The following is a 21253-nucleotide window of genomic DNA, read 5'->3' on the forward strand; positions in this document are numbered from 1 at the left end:
TTCATCATACATTTGTATCTTTATTCATCATGAATACTAAGATACTTAGATATAAAGATACTAATATCTAAGATACTTTATTCTTTAAATAAAGATACTAAATAGTATCTTTATTTTACTAAATACTATTTAGTATCTTTACTAAATAAAGATAAAATAAATAAATAAATATATATACGAAAATTATTCTATTTAGTATCTAAATAAAGAGTACTAAGATATACTATATCTAAGAGTACTAGTATCTACTAATATCTACTAGTATCTTTATATCTAAGCCTAGTATCTTACTAGTATTCATGATGAATAAAGATACAAATGAATACTTTTAGTTACTTATACACATATAATGAAAGTATTATAAAAAATATACAGCTGGTCTCTCTCCTAGCTTGGGAGTTAGCACAAGCTCCCCCTGACCTGGCGTCCCCTTGCCGTAGCATGTGTGTTGTGGAAGATTGCATAGGAATGGAATGTAACTCATTCCATTCAGTGCTTACTGGATACAGACTCAGCCAAGCAGGAATCGAACTTGTGACTCCTGCTCCAAAGGCATGGAGTCTTACCACTATGCTATCCAACTGCTTCCAGATAGCTGCTGCAGTTGCAGCTACATATAATGAATATGTACAATTGAGGTCAGACTTCACCCTGCTCTCACCAAACACTGTTTCAGACAGTTTTCCTCTGATCTTGGCTTTAGAAAGTTGGCTAAAAGAGATGGCAAAAGGAACTAAAATGGCCTGTTTTACACAGAGGATAAACTAAGAGGCTCAACATAGTCCCACTGGACTGTGAAGCATTAAAGGTTACTCTAATCCGAGAATAGAAATATGGAGCTGGAAATGAACACAATAGGTCTTCTTTAATTACACCAGCCTTAATGAAATTCCATCTTTGAAGTCATGACCATCAAGAGAAAAGTCTGCCTGTGGGTGCCTGCAGACATCCACTGAGCAAAACAACAACACAAACGACTCTTCCTCAATGCTGAGTACTGAGGAAGTCACAGGCTTGATATAAAGTTCACTGCAGCGTGGCGAGCACTCTTATTAGATGCAGTGTGTGACATTTGGAGGGCCCGGTGTGGCAGGAACCCCACGCTCCAGTAGCTTTTAGCATCAAGCATTTCTGCTGATCGATCGGCCTCTGTTGCCTTGTATTAAATAATCAAAGTACAGCAGCCCTGGGCACCTGACACGGTTGCAAGCTGGCCTCACTGGGGCTCACTGCATTGCTCTAAAACACCTCTGATGCTTTCTGACCGAGATCCAGACACCAGGCGGGTTTTATCTGTTACAGCCATCAATAAGTTCCACTTAGTTTTAATATTTTAGCCTTGTTGGCCTTTTAAAAGTCGTCTCCCGTGGAAAGAGCATTTTGGAAACTAATGAATAGCATTCATTTAAAAGGAGACTGATTTATTTTTTATTTTATTGAGGTCTAAATGTCCATCCTCATGTCTCTAACCCAGAAATCGGTCTCATTACGCTGTGATGAAGGATCTCTCGGTTTCTTAAATGCATCTGGAGGACAGATGAGAGGGGAGTCTGTAGGAGGAGATGTAATTGAGGACACACAGGTGCATCATTGCAGAAGTGTTTTTACCTTCAGTGCATAAAAGAGGTGCAGTGCACAGCTGGGACAGATCAATCATGGTTTAAAAAAAATCAAAACTTTTTCTTTCTTAGCTATTTAAGATGATCAGACTTTCTCATTTTCACCGTCTCAGTGTGATTAGAAAACATTATGTCCTGTCACATCTTGCCATGCCGTGAATTTAATTAAAAGCGGCATGAAGTATAAACACTCTTCCACCTGAGCTCATAAAATCCAGCTGTAACAAAACTATTTATGATGCAGATACGTCAAACATTTTATTCACATCACTGAAGTAACAGCTCTGAGGCCAGCACGCCTCATTCTGATCAGTGCCTGTTGCATCGACTGTTCTCCGCTCACATCTCTGTGAGGCGAGAGGGACTAACAAGTGAGTAGAAGGATCAAGGATGGGTGCTTTATGTCTACTGAGGCTTGTTGACTTAGGCAAGAAAGCAGGACGAGCACGCTGCAAATACATTTTCTTGTTCTGACACCAACGCAAATGGTCGTCACAAATTCTGCAGTAGGGAGCTGAAGAGTTAAAGAGAGTTTATTAGCAAAAATAGGACAGCGAGCTCCGTGGTAAAATCAGTGGTTACCTGGCAATAGTACTGAATTTGTCCAGCAACTGATTATAGAAGTTGTTTGGGCTAATTATTTTTAATTGCAAGATAGTTGCCCAGTTTTTGTTCTCGTGGGAGGCAACTTGTCTCCAAACAGTTGCAGTCTGACTCGGACTGAGTGCAGTCTCGGAAAGATTATCAAAGTTTTCCAAATAATTGTTGCCAAATTTAGAAATGCAGAGAGATTGTTATAAGATTACACTTGGGACTCGACTCATCTTCTTACCAGTTGGTTGCATTGTTGTTATGTTCCCATATCAAAGCAAAGTTGCCAAGCTGCTGTGTAATTTTGCAGTTAAATTGCCGTCATGCAACAACTGCATCATTATTTGTGGAGCAATTCCTTAATTTCTGTTCCACATCTTCGGGGTTCTGGCTGGACTCTGAAGCTAAAAAGTTAATGTGAGTTTGTGTTTATGCTGATCAAAACATGTTTGCAAATTTCCCTGACTTATCATAGTTGATTGTTACGTTAGCACAAGCAGATTACATGTAAGTGCCAACTTGACCCTATTTAACCCTTTAAAACCGGAGCTGCACGCTCTGTTTTGCATAACTATTTTTAAATCCCGGTAGCACTGCAACTACGTAAGCTAGCGCAATAATGTTTTTGCATATGAAACCGGAGGAGTTGTACTTGCATCTTATACCATCAGCTTGTCCTCGGTCACAGTTTCCTTGCACATATAGCTTTGCAAAAACTGCATAAAAAGCGCTTGCAGGAACAAAAACATAATATTCCAGAAACACGCTTTGCCGATCCGATCAGCTGTTCATAACACTTCCTATGTTGGAATAGACGTCAGCGTGAACTATCACATGTCCGCCATGTCCTGCCCGAAACCGGAATTGACGTCATTTTAAGGAAATGTAGTTTTTTACCATCAGGGCCTCATGAGCCTATACTGGTGTTTTTAAATGTTATCTTTGACTTTATGACTTTCTGTGTCGTTTCTGGGATGCTTAGGACTCATATTGCACTGCTGGAAATAGTTTATTTTGATGCATATGCTGCTTTTTTGCAAATTTGCATTATAATATTTATTTTTCGTTTTTCCTGCAGTATATAAAAATTGGTGTATTTCAAAAATAAAACTATGAAGACACTCAAAATAAATTTCCTGTGGTGGGAAACTATTTTGTGCAACTTTTTTGTATTTACAGTTTTGAGGGATAAGCCTCTTAAATTTCTCTAACTAGAAATATAAGTTAAAAAAACAAAAAGGATTTTCAATTTTTTTGTACTTTATTGCACTTTTTTGCTATCTATGCAATTACTATGCACTTAATGCAGACATATTATTAAAATTTAGGCTATAATGGTTGTATTGATGTATAGCAAGTTGAAATGCTCCCAAAAATGGCTCCACAGCATGTAAAAATATAATATAAGCTCTGGCGGACTTGGTTCTATGGTAGGTCTTAAAGGGTTAAAGACTAATAGCAGAATGACTTGTTTTATTGCCATTGTAACACACTGTGATGGCTGCAGTTACAGCCACACTGTGGTAATATCCACCTAATATTACCAACAACAACAAGGACACTGCATTCACATTTTCTTTCTTTAGATATAAGATTTAATTTATAGGATAATAAATAACTGGTTTTGGTTTAGAATTAATTCACATAACACTGTTCTAAAATAATTGCGCACATTTCAGTTTACCCTGTTATTTATGATTGAATCTCTTTGTTTTCTGAGTTACCTTAGTTGCAGCTGCTCTAGTCTCTTGATTGAGGAGCCAAGAGGTGGAAAAGGGGCGGAGCAAGCCTAGATGGAAAACTGCAAATTGGCTCATTCCATAACTCGAGATCATGGGGGGGGAATTGGAGTTCGTTATGTTAGTCTCAGTTAGGTTTTGTGTGTTTTACCCCTGTTTTGTGTTTTTGTGGGCTGATCAGCTCACAAATATTTAAGTTTCCCCTTTGCCTCGTTAGGTAAGTAAGTTTGAGTTATCAATACTGTTTGTTGTTAACTTTGAGTGAGTTCTGTTATTTTGACCTCTTTTATGGGCCCAAGATTTTGATTTTTTTTTGTGTATGATTTAACAACTATGTTTTGGGATTAAATAAAAAAACTTTTTTTTTGGACTTGTGCCTGAGTTTCCTTCGCTGCTCGGTCCATCACACACCAAAGTTGAGTCCCAGTGGTTGCAAACCTGGCTCCCGTCTTCAAAGCAACCAAAGACTGCGGATTCATTAAACAGACTTGCTATAATTTTGTTTGTGCCAGCGTCTCCAACAACTCTTTTGCCTTGTGTGACTGCAGCTTAAGCTACATTTTTAACGTGTGGCTTTAATAAATAATAAAACGTGTGTAGCCTAAAGGATGTAATTACTTCCTCCACAATCCAGCCTTATTTTGTCAAACAATAATTAATTATTTGTTGATATGTCTGGACTGCTGCTGCTTTTTTTTGGCACAACTTAGGAAACATGCAGCCTTCGATTATCAATTCACATTATGTAACTAAATAACATCTCACACTCAATCTTCCCTCTAATTTCTCATGTGTCTGAGCGAACACACAAACTCCCTGAGCGTCCCTTGGACCACTGTGAGCAACAGCAGACGTGAGCACTGTGGTCACGCCAGCATCGAATCCATCCAAGTTACATGGTTTATTAAAATAATCAAATTACAGCATTTATGTTAGACTACTTTTAATTAACTGCTTTAGCCCACTTACAATGAAAATGTAAAAAAAAATTAGAATTTTGAAAACACAATTTTCTTTTCTTTTTTAATAAAGCTCTGACTTGTATTATGAGTCTGTGGTCTGGGAGAGAGTCTGTAACTCTCTGTCTGCAAAATACAGTATATAATGACCAATGTTGGGCAATTAATTATATAGTTACTTCTTCAAAACAAAACAAGAGTTTTGCAAACAACAAAGTTTTTGCAGCTGTTTACCTAAAAATGCAGCCAAGGCGTTTTTTAAATAAACATTTCAAACTATTTACAGAACAATCAGCTGTTCTGCATCAAATCTGATGCCACACGAATTATTTGTGCCAAATGATTTCTGTCCACTATGAGATGAAGGAGAACAACAGCCTGATACCTGCAGGCCTGACAGCAGCAGATGTGTCACTGCTGTAACACCTGTAACACTCAGCAGTCGCCTCATTGTTCTGACACACACAACAAAACTATTGACTACACTACACACTAACTACACAAGATTTGTGCTAAACGTCTCAAATCTCTAACATCTCAAATCACCGCCGTCACTCCTAAAACTTCCCCCTTCCTCAACAACTAAATGCCATGTTGCCATATCATTTTTCGACCAATAGGGAAGCGTGGGTTTTTGTTTTTTTTTGGTTTTGTCTTTGCTCACAGGCTTTCGAGCGTTTTCCTTATAAAACGCTGTTTTTACCGTTTCTTCTCACTGTAAATATAAACAACGACAGTATTCAGAAAAAAAAATGCATATATTTTTATCATAACTCTGGTTTTCACGCGGCCGATCAACACAATTTAAAAACTGGTATAAAGTCCACAGTTTTTCCCTCAATTGTTCCGTCTGTCCTTCATCTCCAATGGTTGTACACGTTGTCATTAACGTGGCTTCACTCCACATCAGCCGCTTTGCTCGCTAAAACACCGGTGTCGGCACATAAGGACGCTGTCATAGCCTGTCAACGACGTTGATTAGCTGCGTATATACAGTGTTGGGAAGGTTACTTTTAAAATGTATTCCACTACAGATTACAGAATACATGCCCCAAAATGTATTCTGTAACATATTCCATTACGTTACTCAATGAGAGTAACGTATTCTGAATACTTTGGATTACTTAATATATTATCATGCTGTTTACAACTACATGAATGTACTATTGCTGTGATTTATTACTGTTACTGAAGGTCCGCGGCTCCGAACCGTAGTAAAGGGACCTCTGGCTAATACGGTGGGTTCTGTGTCGGCTCGTAGCTGAAAACTAGCTTTACTTTGTTGTCTGGGTCAAGTTTGCTAGCAGAGACAGAGAGAGGCGTTGAAAGGCTGCAACAACAGAACTTATTGTTTCAGAGGAAAACACGAACACGGTGTACAGTCGAGTCTTAATAGCTTACTTACAACTGGGCTCGTCAGGCTCTCTTCTTGGCTGCAGTGGTTATTATTATATTTACATGCTTCCAGCTCCCGTTTTTGCTCGATGACAGCTCGTACTTTTCCTTTTTCTCCCTCCCTCGCTCACAGACACATAACGTGTATGGCAGTCCATTCTCCCTGCAGCACGGACTACACTGCCTATGATGCTACATTCTTTAGAGCTATACCTGTAGCATTCTGCCTATTAGCTTAGCACAACAACAACAAAAAGGCCTCTCTCACCCAGGAAACACGCAGAGAGAGAGAGCGTCACCCTGTAACCATGGCAACTGTAACGCTGCCGCCTGGAACAACAGAACGTAGCTGTCAAACAAAACCCAAACAGTCCTGACCCGCCACAATATGAAACAGGGAAGTACCGCCGTGTAATCCATTTATTTCAACAAAGTAACTGTATTCTAAATACCACCTTTTTAAACGGTAACTGTAACGGAATACAGTTACTCATATTTTGTATTTTAAATACGTAACGGCGGTACATGTATTCCGTTACTCCCCAACACTGTGTATATACGAGTGTGAATCGCATCATTGGCTGGACTATGGGATAAGGTGGCATCATTCTAATCCCGTACGGGAGCAGCCAGTCACTTACTGACTAACACTGCAAAACAGAATTGTTTACGTATTTATTTTCATTTCAATTCAGGTTAGAATTCTTTTGTGTGCAACACAACTTTTCTGTGCGCAGAGACCGTGCCAGCAGTGCGCTTAGAGGGAACATTGCTCACACTTGCTGATGAAAGATAAGTTGTTCCTTAAAGGCTTAAAGTGTTTATGAGCAGCTTTTCTATATTTCCTTTCACCTCCTGCTCACCTGTTTGCCTTTCGTCACTCTTCACTTCCAAACAGGGAAAACAAACAAAACAGAAAATGGAAAAAGTGGTCTTTTAAAAATTAATTTAATTTAAAAAATTGCTTGTCTCATTTTGTCCCTGATTGATGTTATTTTGAGTCAGATTTCTCAGCTTTGGCTTAAAAGAAAAAATCATTCCCCCCCTTTCTAGTTTCCAGGTCCAGGGTTGTGCTGATTACACGATACTCTCAGTTTCTCTGTCAGGTTCCCGCTGCGCAGCATCCAAACACGAGATGGACATAAAGAAAATGTTTCACTCAAGATGGATCCTCATAAAAGAACAAGCCAGACTTTTATACACAGTCTCGTTCCACCACATGTGCAACCTCATATATTTATGTATACATGCTGGTATATGTTATCATTCTTTCTGTTTCAAGTTTTAATCTAAGGTCGGCTAAAAACATCCCAGCTTTCCTCCTTAACGCATATAAATTAGCTTACTATTGATTTTTCTTATTTCATTATTGGGAGGAAAGCAAGTGATTGATTTTTGCCAAATCAAAATAAACTTATTTCTATAAAGCAGCAAAGCCACAGGATCCTTCTTCTGTTTTATGTGACTCAGTTTAAAATACACCCCAGGAGTGTTTTTCCAGGCTTCCAGCTGAGCTGATGGTTGCTGTTAAGGGAAATATCTTCCAGTATTTTACTGCAGCCCAGTTTTCACGTACAGATCAAAATTCTTCATGACAAAAGAGAACTTTTTTTTAAAATCCTAGGCTTTGAGAGAGGTTTCTACCTTTATTAGATCTGAGGAGACAATGAACCTTTTCACCAGAACTTTTTATTCTCCATGTTTGCAAGTCTGTAAATTTCCTTGAGAGGTTGCACAGGTACATCTGTGCCCCCCACACACACATTCTCGTTTTGATGTCTTAGCGAGGACATCTAATTGACATAATGCTTACCCTAGGCCCATACCCTAACCCTCAAAAATGCCTTCAAACTCGTGGGGACAGGCTCTTTTGTCCTCACAAGTGACTGCTGGTCCCCACAAGTATAATAACATTGTAATTTTTGGTCCTCACAAAGATATGTAAACAAGCCTACACACACACACACACACACACTGTGTGTTTCTGACAGCAGAATTTAATTTTCAGGATTTCTCGCTCCTGTATTGCCGTGGCTGCTTCTGTCAGTCACTCTGCATTTCGCCTCCTCTCTTCCTGCTGTTTTGTGCACAGGTTGTTCAATTTCTCCCCCCCTCTCCCTTCATCTCTCTCTTACTTCCTTTGATCTCCCGAAGCTTAAACCCATTGTGAAAGAGGAAACGAGAAGAAATGCGGAATAATCCAGCATTTCAGGCTCATCCTTTGCTCTTTCCACTGAGATCAGCGTGATACTGCAGAACAGAAGGGCTGAGCAGCTGAGCGAGGACGGTGAAAGCCTCGCTCTGCTTCTCGGGACATTCGCCTGTCATACGGAGACAAAGGACTAAGAGAAGCACTGAGACGCTCTCCCTCCACACTCTGTACCCTGTGCAATTATCTGCAGTGAAAGACAAACTCCTTCTCTCTCTCCATGGCACATTTTGTCCGTCAGTCATTCTCAATAAGCGAACAGCTCTCATCCCACTGTCTGGACTCACAGCTTAGCCATTTTTTCTGATGGGAAATTGGCAGGATTATGAGCGAAAAATGATGTAGTGGTAAATGACGACCATTTGTCTTGTTAGAGAAAGAGAGTGTTTAATCATAAAAGCCAAACATATCTGGGTGGATTTAAGAAGATCTCTCTAAACTAAAATTACCCTTCATACTAGATACTAGATCCCAAATCCACAGCGATTTTCTAATAAATTACAAAATGTTGACTGAAGAACACCTTCTCATCTGCCATCAAAGCTTTTATTGTTTCAACACAGCTACGCTAATTAAACAGACATCCTTGAGCAAGCAGTGCAAATGAGACAGAGACGGATGTGTGTCGTCGCGCTAAACCGCTGTTGTTGAGTAGAAGTGAAGGATGATGAATCACAGACGTGCTCTCTGTGGATATTTGCTTTGTGATAGTTTCAAATGTGTGAAGCAGCATTTTTCAGCAAATTAGAGGCTCCGTGTGTGTGTTTGTGCAAAACCTGCAGATGTTTGGATGAGGCAAACTTCCTGCACCCGACTCATTTAAGAAAGCGGGAGGTCGCCCTCTGAAACACAGACATGACCCGTGCTTCTTGACCTTTTGGGAAATAATTTGCTCTCTTACTTAAAGTCACACGAGAAGACTGCTAATATTCTCTTGTCTGTACGGCGAATACAAAGATTCATCTGTGTCCTGTGTAAAAATGTAACCACATCCACCTGCCTGCATTTCCAAAGCTTACTAATTACATCACGCCTGATTAGTCTGAGCAACAACAGAAGTTAATGTGAAGGAAATACCAGGAGGAAGTTAACTCGGCATAAAGACGGGAGCTCTTTCTCTATCCTGAGGTTAAGTTTGGTCACTTTTTGTCCTCATTTAAAATTAAAATGCTTTTTGCAAGCTTTTCAGCTGCATGTAGGAAAACAATTGTAAAGCAAGTCCACCTGCTATCACCTATTTTCAAGTTAATGCTGAGATGTCACTGATTCATCCAGATCAGGAGGTTGGACTGACCTCCTGTTGCCTTTGGAACTGCCTCAATTCTTCATGGCACAGATTCAAAAGGTGGGGAAAACATTCCTCACAGACAGCCTCAAATACTTGTTGGAGATTTGCCCCCCCCCCCCCCCCCCCCCCCCCCCCCCCCCCCCCTACACACACATACACATGAAGAGAGAGAGAGTATGCATTGTATGCAAACGGCTACCAAACAGCCATCATAATTCGTCATACAATGAGAACAGGACAAATCAACAATTGACACTGACTAATTAATATTAAAATCTGTAACATAATGTATTGTTTGGAGTTTAGTCTGTTACTGTTGCTATTTTTACCATTTCTTCTTGGAGCAACTGTAATCCACATAATTTCCTTAGGGATTAATAAAGTATTCTGATTTTGAATGTTTCAGGATGACCTGCTTACCTGCATCTTTTGCTCGTTTCTCCTCCTCTTCTTTTCTCTTTTTTCTAAACTGAGCACCTGATGGCTTTGAACTTTTCTTGTCCATCTTCCATTGGTTTTAATTTTGGACTCCAGTATGAACACAAATCCCCCAACTCGAGGATCACCACAGCATAACCTAACAGACCTACACCTTAGTTCACAGATTCACTTTGTCGAGGTTTTATTTCTGGGATTTCACACAACCCATATACAATACATAATGGGCTTGGATTTACAACATTATGAACCCCTTTCCACGGGTTGTGTGTGAGACATTAAATCATCAAAATATAAAATATAAATTTTAAATCGTTATTGATCTCTTTACCCCGAGTCCCAAAGTGTATATTTATTTTCTTACTCTTCTTATATTTATTGTTTGTTTTCTTGCACTGCTGTAACTGGAGCCTCGTCGTCTCGTCTCTATATACTGGACTGTATGTAGCGGAGATGACAATAAAGTTTACTTTGACTTCAGCAGCGAGCAGGCGCACCGAGGGCTCGCGCTCACCTTTCGCTTATAGAATTTCGAAAAAACATCGGTGCAGATTATAAGTCTGTATCATGATGTCTGGTGTTTTCGTGTTTGTTGTTTTGTTTTTATTTTGTTTTATTTTGAGAGTTGGTTATTAGACGCTGCTCCAGCCGGCCAGTGAATCCCCCGCCGCCCCGCCCCCTCCTCCCTGCGCCGCAAGCAGCAGGCGCACCTCGCAAACGGAGGGCGCCCTTACTCCCAGCAAATGGGCGATAGAAAACCGATCGGTGCCTATGCCATTCCCAATATGCGCTGGCTGATGTCGGGGCAGCTTGAGTACGAGCAATTTTTATTTCTTGCCGATGCCCGTGATGCCGCCCACCACCACAATGCCGCCCCGGGCAACCGCCCGTGTCGCCCGTATCAAAAACCGCTACTGCGTCCTGAAACCTCAAAGAAACGAGCACGTGCACGGACAGAAAGAGAAGCAGGCTGCTATGAAAGCGCACAAGTTTATCTGTGCTGTTATTGATTTCTGTAAATTCTTCTCAGCTACACAAATAACACACAGACAACACATCCGGCGCTAATTAGGCCTCGGCGGTGGCGAGAGCATCGCCTCGCCGCTCTGCAATGATTGTTTTTGTGTTCTACATGCCTCTGCCAGCCCGCTCACCACCAGAACAGAAGTTCAGACTGTTTCTGGCTCAACACTTTGCAAAGTATTGGAGTGAAGCTGCAGCTCACATGAGACATGAGTGTAAATGAGAGGAAGAATAGTTGGAGAAGCGCCTCAGCCAAAAGCGCATCGATTCCCCACCCCTCACAGCTCCCACTGCCTCCTCCCTGCGTCTGATAAATGCCTTTCCTCATTTTGGTTTACAGTGCAGTTGTGCAGAGCGTATGCTGGGTGAGGCCAGGAAGGCAAGTCGATGCACAGTGAAGTATGCATCCCTCTCAGCTCTTCTACTCCCGAGTTGTGGTTAGAGGGTGCAAGCTTCAAGAGCACTTTCTTGTGAAATTTCATTTCATGGTTTGTGTTTCTATTGATTCTTATTGGTCTTTGGACAAAATCAGTCACAATGCTGTCAAAAGGCCAAGTCCCTGCTGCAGTCATGTCTGGAAAACCGACAGATTCAGGGTTTTTTTCTTTTAAGTGTGGACGTGTTGGGTGAAGGAGTGTATTTGTGTGGATGCGTATGCATGTGTGGCGCTGTCACGCTTCACCTTCACTCTTAGAGGCCTGAGTCTCGGCCTCCTTCGGCGTCCGGAAGCGCAGCGGTTCGCTCAGTGGGCTCGTCCCAGACATGGAGATGGACTGGACATGCACAATGTAGTCTGTCTCTTCCTCCAAGTCCCATAATGCACAGGATCGCGTGGTGGTGTTGACTTCCTGGATGAATCGCAGCATGCGCACGTCTTTCTTCTGTTGGAGGGTGACAGAGAGACACATGCAACTCACTCGCACTTTATTTCACTAAAATTAAACTTAATGGCCGTGGCTCTGGGTTTGCCTGGTCATTTTTTATTTCCTATAACCTTTGACCTCCCGACTTTGTTACTTTTCCATCCTTTGTATCAGTCTTTGCTGCCTTGTTGGTAATTATAATTACAAAAAACTTATTCTTAAAGCACTTTTCTCAAAATTACAAAGTTTGTCACACAAATTACACATATGCACATCAACCCCCCCTCCAGAGAATACTTTTAAAAAAACAATCAAGACGACTACTCTGATCTCAGTGGTCCCGCCGCTCGGGAGCTCTTTGATTACTAGCCAAGATGCTGGAATAACCATTCACCAATTTAACACCCAGGCACATAAGAGGTAAATAAATCTTTAATGTACTCTGGGGCGAGGCCATTTAGTTCTTTAAAAGTGATTAGTAAGATTTTAAAATCAATTTGGCATTTAACAGGCAGCCAGTGTAAATTTGCCAGAACTGGAGTGATGTGTTCATGGTGCCAGTTAAAATCCACGCAGCAGAGTTCTGGATCAGCTTGAGCCGGTGATGTGAGCTCTGACTGATGCTGTTATAAAAGGTATTATCTTCTTATATCACAATCAGGATCAGTATCAGACAAATATTAATCCCAAAGGAAATGCTTTAGTTATGATGACGTGACTCAGGAGCGGATCGTTTACTAATCTCGAGGTTGGTGGTGCAATCCCCGGCGTCTGTAGTCTGCTTCTGAGCATCTGTAAATCCAAATGCATCCATGAGAGTATGTGTGAAAGCTAGGCACAAAAAACCCACTTGAACGAGGCTTGTTGTAAGAAAGCGCATTCGGTGCTCAAATAAAAGCCAAGTAAAGTATCTGTCCATTTAGCCTTAATCAAGGCTGGTGAAATAAATGCAACTCTGCAGCTGACAAGAATGATCTAATTCTGGAAATTGTTCTTGTTGTGCTAAACCAGGGGGGCTGAAACAGAGATCGGTTTCAAAAACAGCTCCCAGGTTGGCAGCAGACTGAATGCAAAAAGCTAGTTTTGGGCCAAGGTGGTAAATTTTAAGATTTATCTTTGGTGAGTTTAGTTTTCACCCTTAAGCGGGTAAGTAGATTACCAACAGTCGCTGAGAGGAAGTGTGCTTATAAAACAAGAGGGCCAAGGAGAGAGCCTTGAGGGACACCACAATTCAAATTTGACAGCGGATCATTCATTGCCTGTGGACACAGACAAAAGAAATCTAAATACATTTCCAAGTATGGAATTAGTATATATTGTGTTGTTTCTCAGCTCTGTCTTCAGCCTGAAGTGATATCCTTACTCATTATGTTTGACCTCTGGATTTAAACATCTGTTTTGGACATTTATTGTTAAACGCTGATTTAAAATGGGATGCAAACTGTTTTGGTCTCTGGTTAAGAGATGCCTGGAACAGTTTTAAAATCACAGTCATAAGGACCACAGTTAGCACAGTTAGCATGGAAAAACCACACAAAACTGTGTGGAGGGAGACGTTGGGAAACCATAAGGACTTTTGGGAGCACTTGAGTTGTGCTTGACTTCTGAATTGAAGTTTTAATTGTCAGGTGTATTTCATGTTAGTGTTATACAAAATAAAGAGTGAATATGCTTTTACCTTTCTTGCCAAGACTTGGAGGATGAGTTTGCTATATGACAGAGGATGAAGTTGTACAGTACTGATTAAAACCGCCGCCACCCTTTTTGAATGCTTCAAACGTGTCATACTTTAAAATAACGCAGCATCTGATATTGTATACATCTCTGTGACTGCAGCAGCTTTGATAAAACGGCGGGATTTGATGACCAGTGGATGAGAACAGCTTGAACAATAACCACTGCAAAGCAGCTGAAAGTCCTCTGCTATTGTTTCTTCTTATTAACTTTTATTTATAGCTTTAAACCACACATTTCCCAGCTTCCAGTGCTGCCACCAAACATGTCACTCCAGTCTCCTGTGGACGGGTGCATATGTGTGTTTGTACAACCACGAGATGGCAACTTGTCCCACGTAAATGCGTGGTTGTGCGAGAGATGTGTGTCTAAGCTTGCATGTTGACTTTTCTCCTGTCACACAGCTGTCATAGTCTGTCAGCGAGGGGACAGGCTGTCCGACAGGATGCCGTATCCTCTGATGATTCCCATAATGCATTCTGACTCGGAGCGAGGGAGCAACACAGGAAAGGAAAGTGGACGTGGCAGACAATAACCTGTGACAAGCCACAACTTAATTGAATTAGTTTGGGGAGTTTCTTCAAGAAATCTTCTACATGCATTAATGAATGTACCTACATTGTAGTACATTTACATGTACACTCTGGGGACACTTTATTAGGTACACCACCAGGAGCCTGAACCATTGATACGAATCAGGACGGAGCCATACTTTTATGTTCTTTTACTCCAAATTCAGGCCCTTTCACCCAAATGTCACAGCAGAAAAGGAGACTCATCAGACCAGGCAACATTTTTCAAATCTTCTATTGTCCAATTTTGGTGATGTGGTGCAAAATGTAGCCTCAGTATCCTGAACTTGGCTGACAGGAGTGGCAGACGGTGTAGTCTTCTGCTGCTGTACTCCATCTGCTGCTCACTTTGAACTTTAGATATTTGCATTAATGAGGAGTTGAACAGGCATATCTAGTAAAGTTGTATCTTTAGCTGTAAAACTGTAATATGAGTTGCAATAAATAAACGGTTTGGTGATTTTATTCCCTCCAAAAGCTTTTCATTTAACAGTAAAACTTTGCTGTTTCTTTGACCGTTTCCATATGTTTTTTTACTGCTTATAAGCACAGTAATTAGCATTAATGGTTACAGTGGTATAGAGGGGACAAAGAGTGTTACTGACCTGCTGTGTGATGGCAAAGCCAATGACTGGGTCTCCCTCGGGGATGTCCCATGACACCACAGCAGAGTTTGCTTTTACCTCTCTGATGGTCACATTGACGGGAGGCGACAAGCTATCTGCAGAGACAGAGAGAGAGGAGAAAATGTTATTGTATGTTTTAAAGTACGAAGGAGCAGCTCTGTGAAATGACCAGAATGGCAGAAGTTTATTCAGTGGTGTGAATAAATGGCTCAGTTGAATCCATTATTAGTCCTGAGCACTAAAAGTGCGAATGCCCTATTGTAATCGCTCCCTTTCTTCTTGTTATTATCCAGACAAATGAATTGGCTTTTTGAGGGCTTTAACATGTTTGAAAACTCATGAAACTTTGCACATGCGTCAAGCCTGGTGAAAATTTACTGGTTTCACTGGTTTGAGACCTGGGCACAGCAAAATGGCTCAGTAGCGCCCCGTACATAGTGGGAAAAATGAGCCCCTGCTTGGGCTTTTACGTAAATGTATGAAATTTTGTACACATGTGTAACATCCCAAGATATACCAAAAAGTCTATTGGACCCATGTGCCAACTCGCCACCACCATTTTGACTTGAAGGTAACATTTTGGCATAGATTTTGCAGAGTTGTACTGTTGCAAACTCCTCCTTATTGGATCGGCTCCATATTTCGTCAGTCTGGACTACAGATCTGAACCATATTAAATTGTGTAACTTTAGAGTTTTCACCTAAGGGCGTTTCTGTGGCGCCACAGCCAATTTCAATCATTCGCTTTGAAATTATAATTGGCTCTTATTCCCACATACATTGACCGATCTGTACCAAACTTCTCACGCGTGATAAAGCTACACCCCCCGAACACATTTCTACTGCAATATTTGACAGTGGTTACAGCGCCATCTACTGAGAACAGGAAAACTTGGGCTACAGTTTCAAGACGTTTGATGCCAGCGACCTCAAATTTGTTCAGGGGAGCCTGAAGGAATTGGTCTTAGGTCACATTCAAAACAGTGAGTTTTCATAAGAGGGCGTGACCTCGGCAGCTTGGTGAATTTTGATGTTTCGCCATGAAACATGAAACTGCTATACCTCAAAGAAATCCAGTCCAAACTCTCTCAAACTTCACAGACATTCTTCTGACATAAGTGACCTCACGTGCAAAAATCTCCATTACATACACTTTAATGCCAGATGAATTCTACTTAATTTAATTTTCTAACATCAGTAAACCTCACCTGCTAAAACCTTAATCTTCTGACATTAATGAAAGAGAGAAACTGTGTTTGCCCTGGAGTTCGTTCCCAGTTTGGCTGGTAACACCTCACCTGTGACAGTCCAGGAGGTCGGATGCATGCACCACCTCAGCTGGCTCATTTTGATGTGGAGGAGTAGAGGCTCTTAGCACCTCCCATCTGCCAAAAGATCCTCACCGTCTAAGTCAGCAGTCATAAAGGCTTAAAGGTTTGCGACCATTTGGCTAACTCCAGTTGGTGGGCGAGTTGGCTGGCAACTGTTGGCCAACTGGTTGCTGGAGGTTGTTGACAAGTTGCTTGCATGAAATTGGTCACAATTCTAAGTACATAGTGACCAAAGCAGTTACATGGAGTTTTTGTATACTGCAGCAGACTCTTTGTGACCAATTACATCTAGCAACACCCAGCAACCTCTAGCAACTACTCGCCCACTGACTGGACTTTTTCCACTCACAAACCAGCTGGTCTGCAGGACTGAGGCCTTAAGCTGCATCCACACTGGGAACGACATCGCGACCGAGACGATACAACGTGAATGACATTCTGCAACAAATTGGACGTGACCAATGAGAGAAGTGAATACTGATGATGTGACCTGAGGAGATTAGCAATATATGAGAAGGTTAGCTAGGCAGCTGGAACCTCGACTACAAACGCCGTCAGCTTCAAAGCAATGCGCAGCAAGCGACTTGTTTTCAGGCCTCATTTCTGCCGCTTGGACCTGCAGTTTCATTCAAGTTACCAAAGGTGATGGTCATAGTGAGGGTGGGAACGTAGATCTACCTGTAAACTTTTTCACGCTGTATTTCTTTAAATAAGCACTTCAAAATTACAATCAGGTGTTGTTACCAACATGGCTGCCGAGTGGGAAGACTGGGTCCTGCAGGGATTGGTTTATGGCGTCATCGTTTACTTCTGTGTGCTTGTTTGGACAGCAAACTGTGACTGCAGCTAACATGTGTGTGTGTGTATTAGTCTTGTTTTCATCTAAGTGTCATATTTCATGCTCTAAACACACTTCTAGTTTAATTGGGGTCACAGGCTACAAGATTTGAGAATAATAATTTGTCTCGTTATATAATTAAGTGTGAGCTGTACGTGTGTGTGTGCGTGTGTGTGCATCCACCGCCTGCTGCTGAATGAGACTGTAATTACTGTACCAGTTCTGAACAAGCACGAACCCAATGTTGGCTGTATTACATGAACGTTTGTGCAGATCAGAAGATCGACGCGAGAGATTAAATAACATCATCATTCGATTTGTCCTGAAATGGATTTTTCTTCACTTTCTTGTTTTATGATCACGTCTCCTTCTATTCTTCTTTCCCCTCAAACAGAGACGCCACACATTCGTACCGTCATAGTTCAACTGTGCCCTAAAGTCACGATCAATATGCACCACACATCCATAACTGACTGGAATTCATGTCAGTACAATCAGTTATGACTCTGTGATTTAGAATTACACCTGCATCTAGTGCCTGACTGTTATTCTAGTTTGTTGGCTTCATGAACTGGTTTGAACGGCTGAATCTAATATTCCTGCAGATCTTTAGTTGATCTAAAAACAGGCCAAGTTTTACCATTTACTCTTTATTTTGGTCAACATCAGGACCATAACCTGTCCATACCTGTATGTTCAACTGCTTGTGAATTTAATCGCCCAATCACATGGCAGCAAGTGATTTAAGTGACTTTGAAAGTGCTGTGGAGATACCAGACGGTCTGGTCCGAGTGTTTCAGTAACTGCTGGGATTATTCCCACAGGCAGAAGAGCTTCTTCCTGAAGCACCAGAGTACTGTCATCTGAGTACAGGAAACTGAGGATCATCAAAATTGGACAGTAGAAGACTGGAAAAATGTTCAGTCTCGACTTCTGTGGTGACATTCAGATGGTAGGGTCAAAATTCGGCATAAACAACATGGCATCATGCATCCCTCCTGCCTTGTATCAACAGTTCAGGCTGCTCCTTCTGGCATACTTTGAGCCTTTTGTAGCAACCGAACATTATTAAAACACGCCACCATGTCAATCCCTTTATGACCACAGGATACCATCTTCTTATGGCGGCTTCCAGCGGGATGACGATGTTGCAGAATCCAGCAAATCGGTTACTTGAGCATGGCCTCCACAGTCACCAGATCGCAGTTCAGTAGAGCACATATGGGATGTGGTGGAACAGCAGATGTCATCATGGATGTGCATCCCTCTAATCTGCAGCAACGGTGTGATGCCATCACGTCAACACGGACCGAAATCTCTGAGGAATGTTTCCAGCACCTTGAATCTCTGCCAGGAAGAACTTAAACAGACGTCTAATTCGATAAAAGCAAGGAGCTTGTACATTTTCCAGTGAGTGTAGATTAAATCACAAATTCTCCAACTAAATGATGCATCAGTTCTGATATATCTGGTCCAGCTGCCTGACATTGGATGAAGTGGAAACTATTAGAAATGTCAGAAACTGAAAACAAGGGCATTTTCGACCGTGCGTCCCATTAGGGAGTATTTTTACATTTGTGACATGTTTGGGATGTTTACATTCTTGTTTATGCAAATAAAAGCGAATAAGCTGCTGAATATTAAGGTGAACAACCTAATGCAGTGTGTCACTGTCCCTCTCTGTTCTCCGTTTTTGGTGTTTATTGATATTTGTAACGAGGACCAGTGAATAAGGATGAGGAGAAGTGGTCCCTGTCAGTGAGGCTAATGGGACATAAATCTAATTCAGGTAATAACACAGTCAGCGTGTTATTGAATAGGTTAACGCTCGCTTGCCCTTCGACGGGAAAACCTCACAGGATGATGAGCTGCTGTGGCAGTTGTTTACACCCTGACACGCTGCACGTTTAGAAAGAGCGAAGCGGAGTCAAAGCAGGCCTCCAGGTTACTTGCTTCCACTCAGCCTGCAGCCGATGTTTTGACAAATAGCCCGACTAACAGCAGATGACAGGAAGGAGACCCACTGCATCTCTTCATCCGAGTGGGGGGCCTGGATGTTTGAAGTGGATTTGCTTTTGTTTACTGTCTGCTGTTTGCCTAAGGGACAGGCGCCATAGGCTGAGAGGGCTGATGGAACAGTAGAAATCACAAATCAAAGTCGTTATCTTTCCGCGTATTCTCCTCCTCCTGCTTGTGAACTAATGTTTAGCTCCTAATGGAGAGAAAAACACTGCTTTTATTCAGTGATGTGCACCATCGCTTTGTTTTCACATGCTCAAAAATATCTAGAATCACGTATAAAAAGATAGAACTCGATATTATCCGATTTTATAACGACAATAACCGAGTGGGTTCAAATATGTTACACAGAAACACTTTGAAGGCTCAGTTTGCATTCCTGCACTGCTTCCTTTGTTCTGATGTTGATTAGTTTTGGTTACTTTCATTCAGTTTTTTTTTTGCAAAATGGCACCAAGTCACAAACCGACTCGTCTGCAGGTTTCAGTAAATATCAGCATCAAAGGCTTCTGCAGCAGTAAATCTGTACTGCACGTCTGTTACTCACGGCTCACTGCAAGACATCACAGTTTAGTGATTAAAGTGGAAAAATACAATAAAATTAACGGTTATACTTGAGATGGATGATAAAACACATTACAGTGGCACAGGTGAGTACACTTGAAGGATAAACACGTACAAAATTATTTTTTATGATCACAAACTGTTTTCATGTCTCATTGCTGGTTTAATAAACAAAGAGCCTGATCAATATTTCTGATATGTTATTTAGTGATTTAAATTTGACATCTAATGTATCAACTGAAAGGTTTTTTCTCCAAACATTTGTTATGTGTAGAAACTGTGTTACTCATCTACGCTCTACCTGACTGTGCTCGGACCAGCTCATCATTTGGGACCTTTGCAGAGCGCCCTCTGGTGGACAAACTATGCAACCCACTCGTCACACGGTTGAAGGGTGTTTCTCCCGTTTCTTCTTAAATTTGTGACTCCCTAAATAAGATGCATTAGTTTTTAAGCAGAAACGCCCCCCACAAAAACAAAAAACAGGTATTACACTGGGTGAATGAATGACCCCAGCAAAACAAAGCCTGTTTTTTTTTTTGCTTGAATCCCTGGAAGAGCTGGGAATGACGTCACACAGCCCTGTCATCAGAGGCAAAAGGAACTCATTTATCTCTTGTTAATCAATACAGGTGAGGCTAGTTCATCAAGGTTCATTCATCAAATGTCTTTAAAAGATCCCTCGAAATGCCTGCAAGGTCACGTGTGCATGCGATAAAACGGGGTTACATGACGCCTCAGGATCAGAACGAGGACATCAGTGAGGAAAGTATTAAACATGACAGAAACACAGCAGCTGCTCATCACATACGTGCTTAGGACCCCCATCGTCACACTTTAACGTGGGATTTTTCAAAGAGCAGGGTGGAAATTTTCTCTGTTGCTATCGTCGCTGATGGGAAGTTATAAAAATGGAGGAAAAACGTACGTTCTAACATGTGGTTAATAGTGCTGTTTTTTTTTTTTTAAAAAAAGGGTCTGTTTGAAGTCATGTTTTTTCTTACACCTAACCAAAGATCAATCGAAAAGACACAAAAGTTAAAAATGGCCGTACACAGGATGCAAACTGTGTTCTGGGTGAAAGTTAATGATTTATATACAGCCACGTCTCATTCCTGTTTTCTCAGGGGAAGCCAGTCCTGACGAGTCGTCGGCTGACAGAGACTACTAAAAAGCAAAAACTATAACTGAAAAGAAAGAAAGTTACGGAGCCCCGCAGGGGACATGGGAGAAAAAAAAATTAAGACGGACTTTTGCGAGATCTCGCAAAACAAACTCGGGATCTCGCAAAACAAACTCTGACACCCACTAGCTCGAAGGGAGGTCGAGACCTACTACAGCCGGGAGGAACACCGCTTTCCCGGCACATTGTGCCTCGACCTCCCGGTCGGCTTCGAGCTGGCGGCCTCTGAAGAATGCGGCTAAAACTTTTGCCAGATCCCGAG

At 41.5% G+C, this 21253-nt stretch overlaps 1 protein-coding gene across 2 annotated transcripts in view; it reads right to left on the reverse strand.

The window, feature by feature from the left end:
* fndc5a (fibronectin type III domain containing 5a) overlaps nucleotides 1–21253 on the reverse strand; it is a 50576-nt gene that overhangs the window by 11689 nt on the left and 17634 nt on the right. For both annotated transcript variants that reach the window (XR_014871170.1, XM_085143243.1), the window contains 2 exons: nucleotides 15036–15151; nucleotides 11944–12142 (listed from right to left, as the gene is read on the reverse strand). Coding sequence is in view for 1 of the 2 variants with exons in the window: in XM_085143243.1 (XP_084999369.1) it covers nucleotides 11944–12142; nucleotides 15036–15151 (315 nt within the window). In the remaining variant the exon portion in view is untranslated. The remainder of the gene's footprint in view (nucleotides 1–11943; nucleotides 12143–15035; nucleotides 15152–21253) is intronic.

The sequence above is a fragment of the Neolamprologus multifasciatus genome, chromosome 19, assembly GCF_963576455.1.
Source record: "Neolamprologus multifasciatus chromosome 19, fNeoMul1.2, whole genome shotgun sequence".
Taxonomy (NCBI): domain Eukaryota; kingdom Metazoa; phylum Chordata; class Actinopteri; order Cichliformes; family Cichlidae; genus Neolamprologus; species Neolamprologus multifasciatus.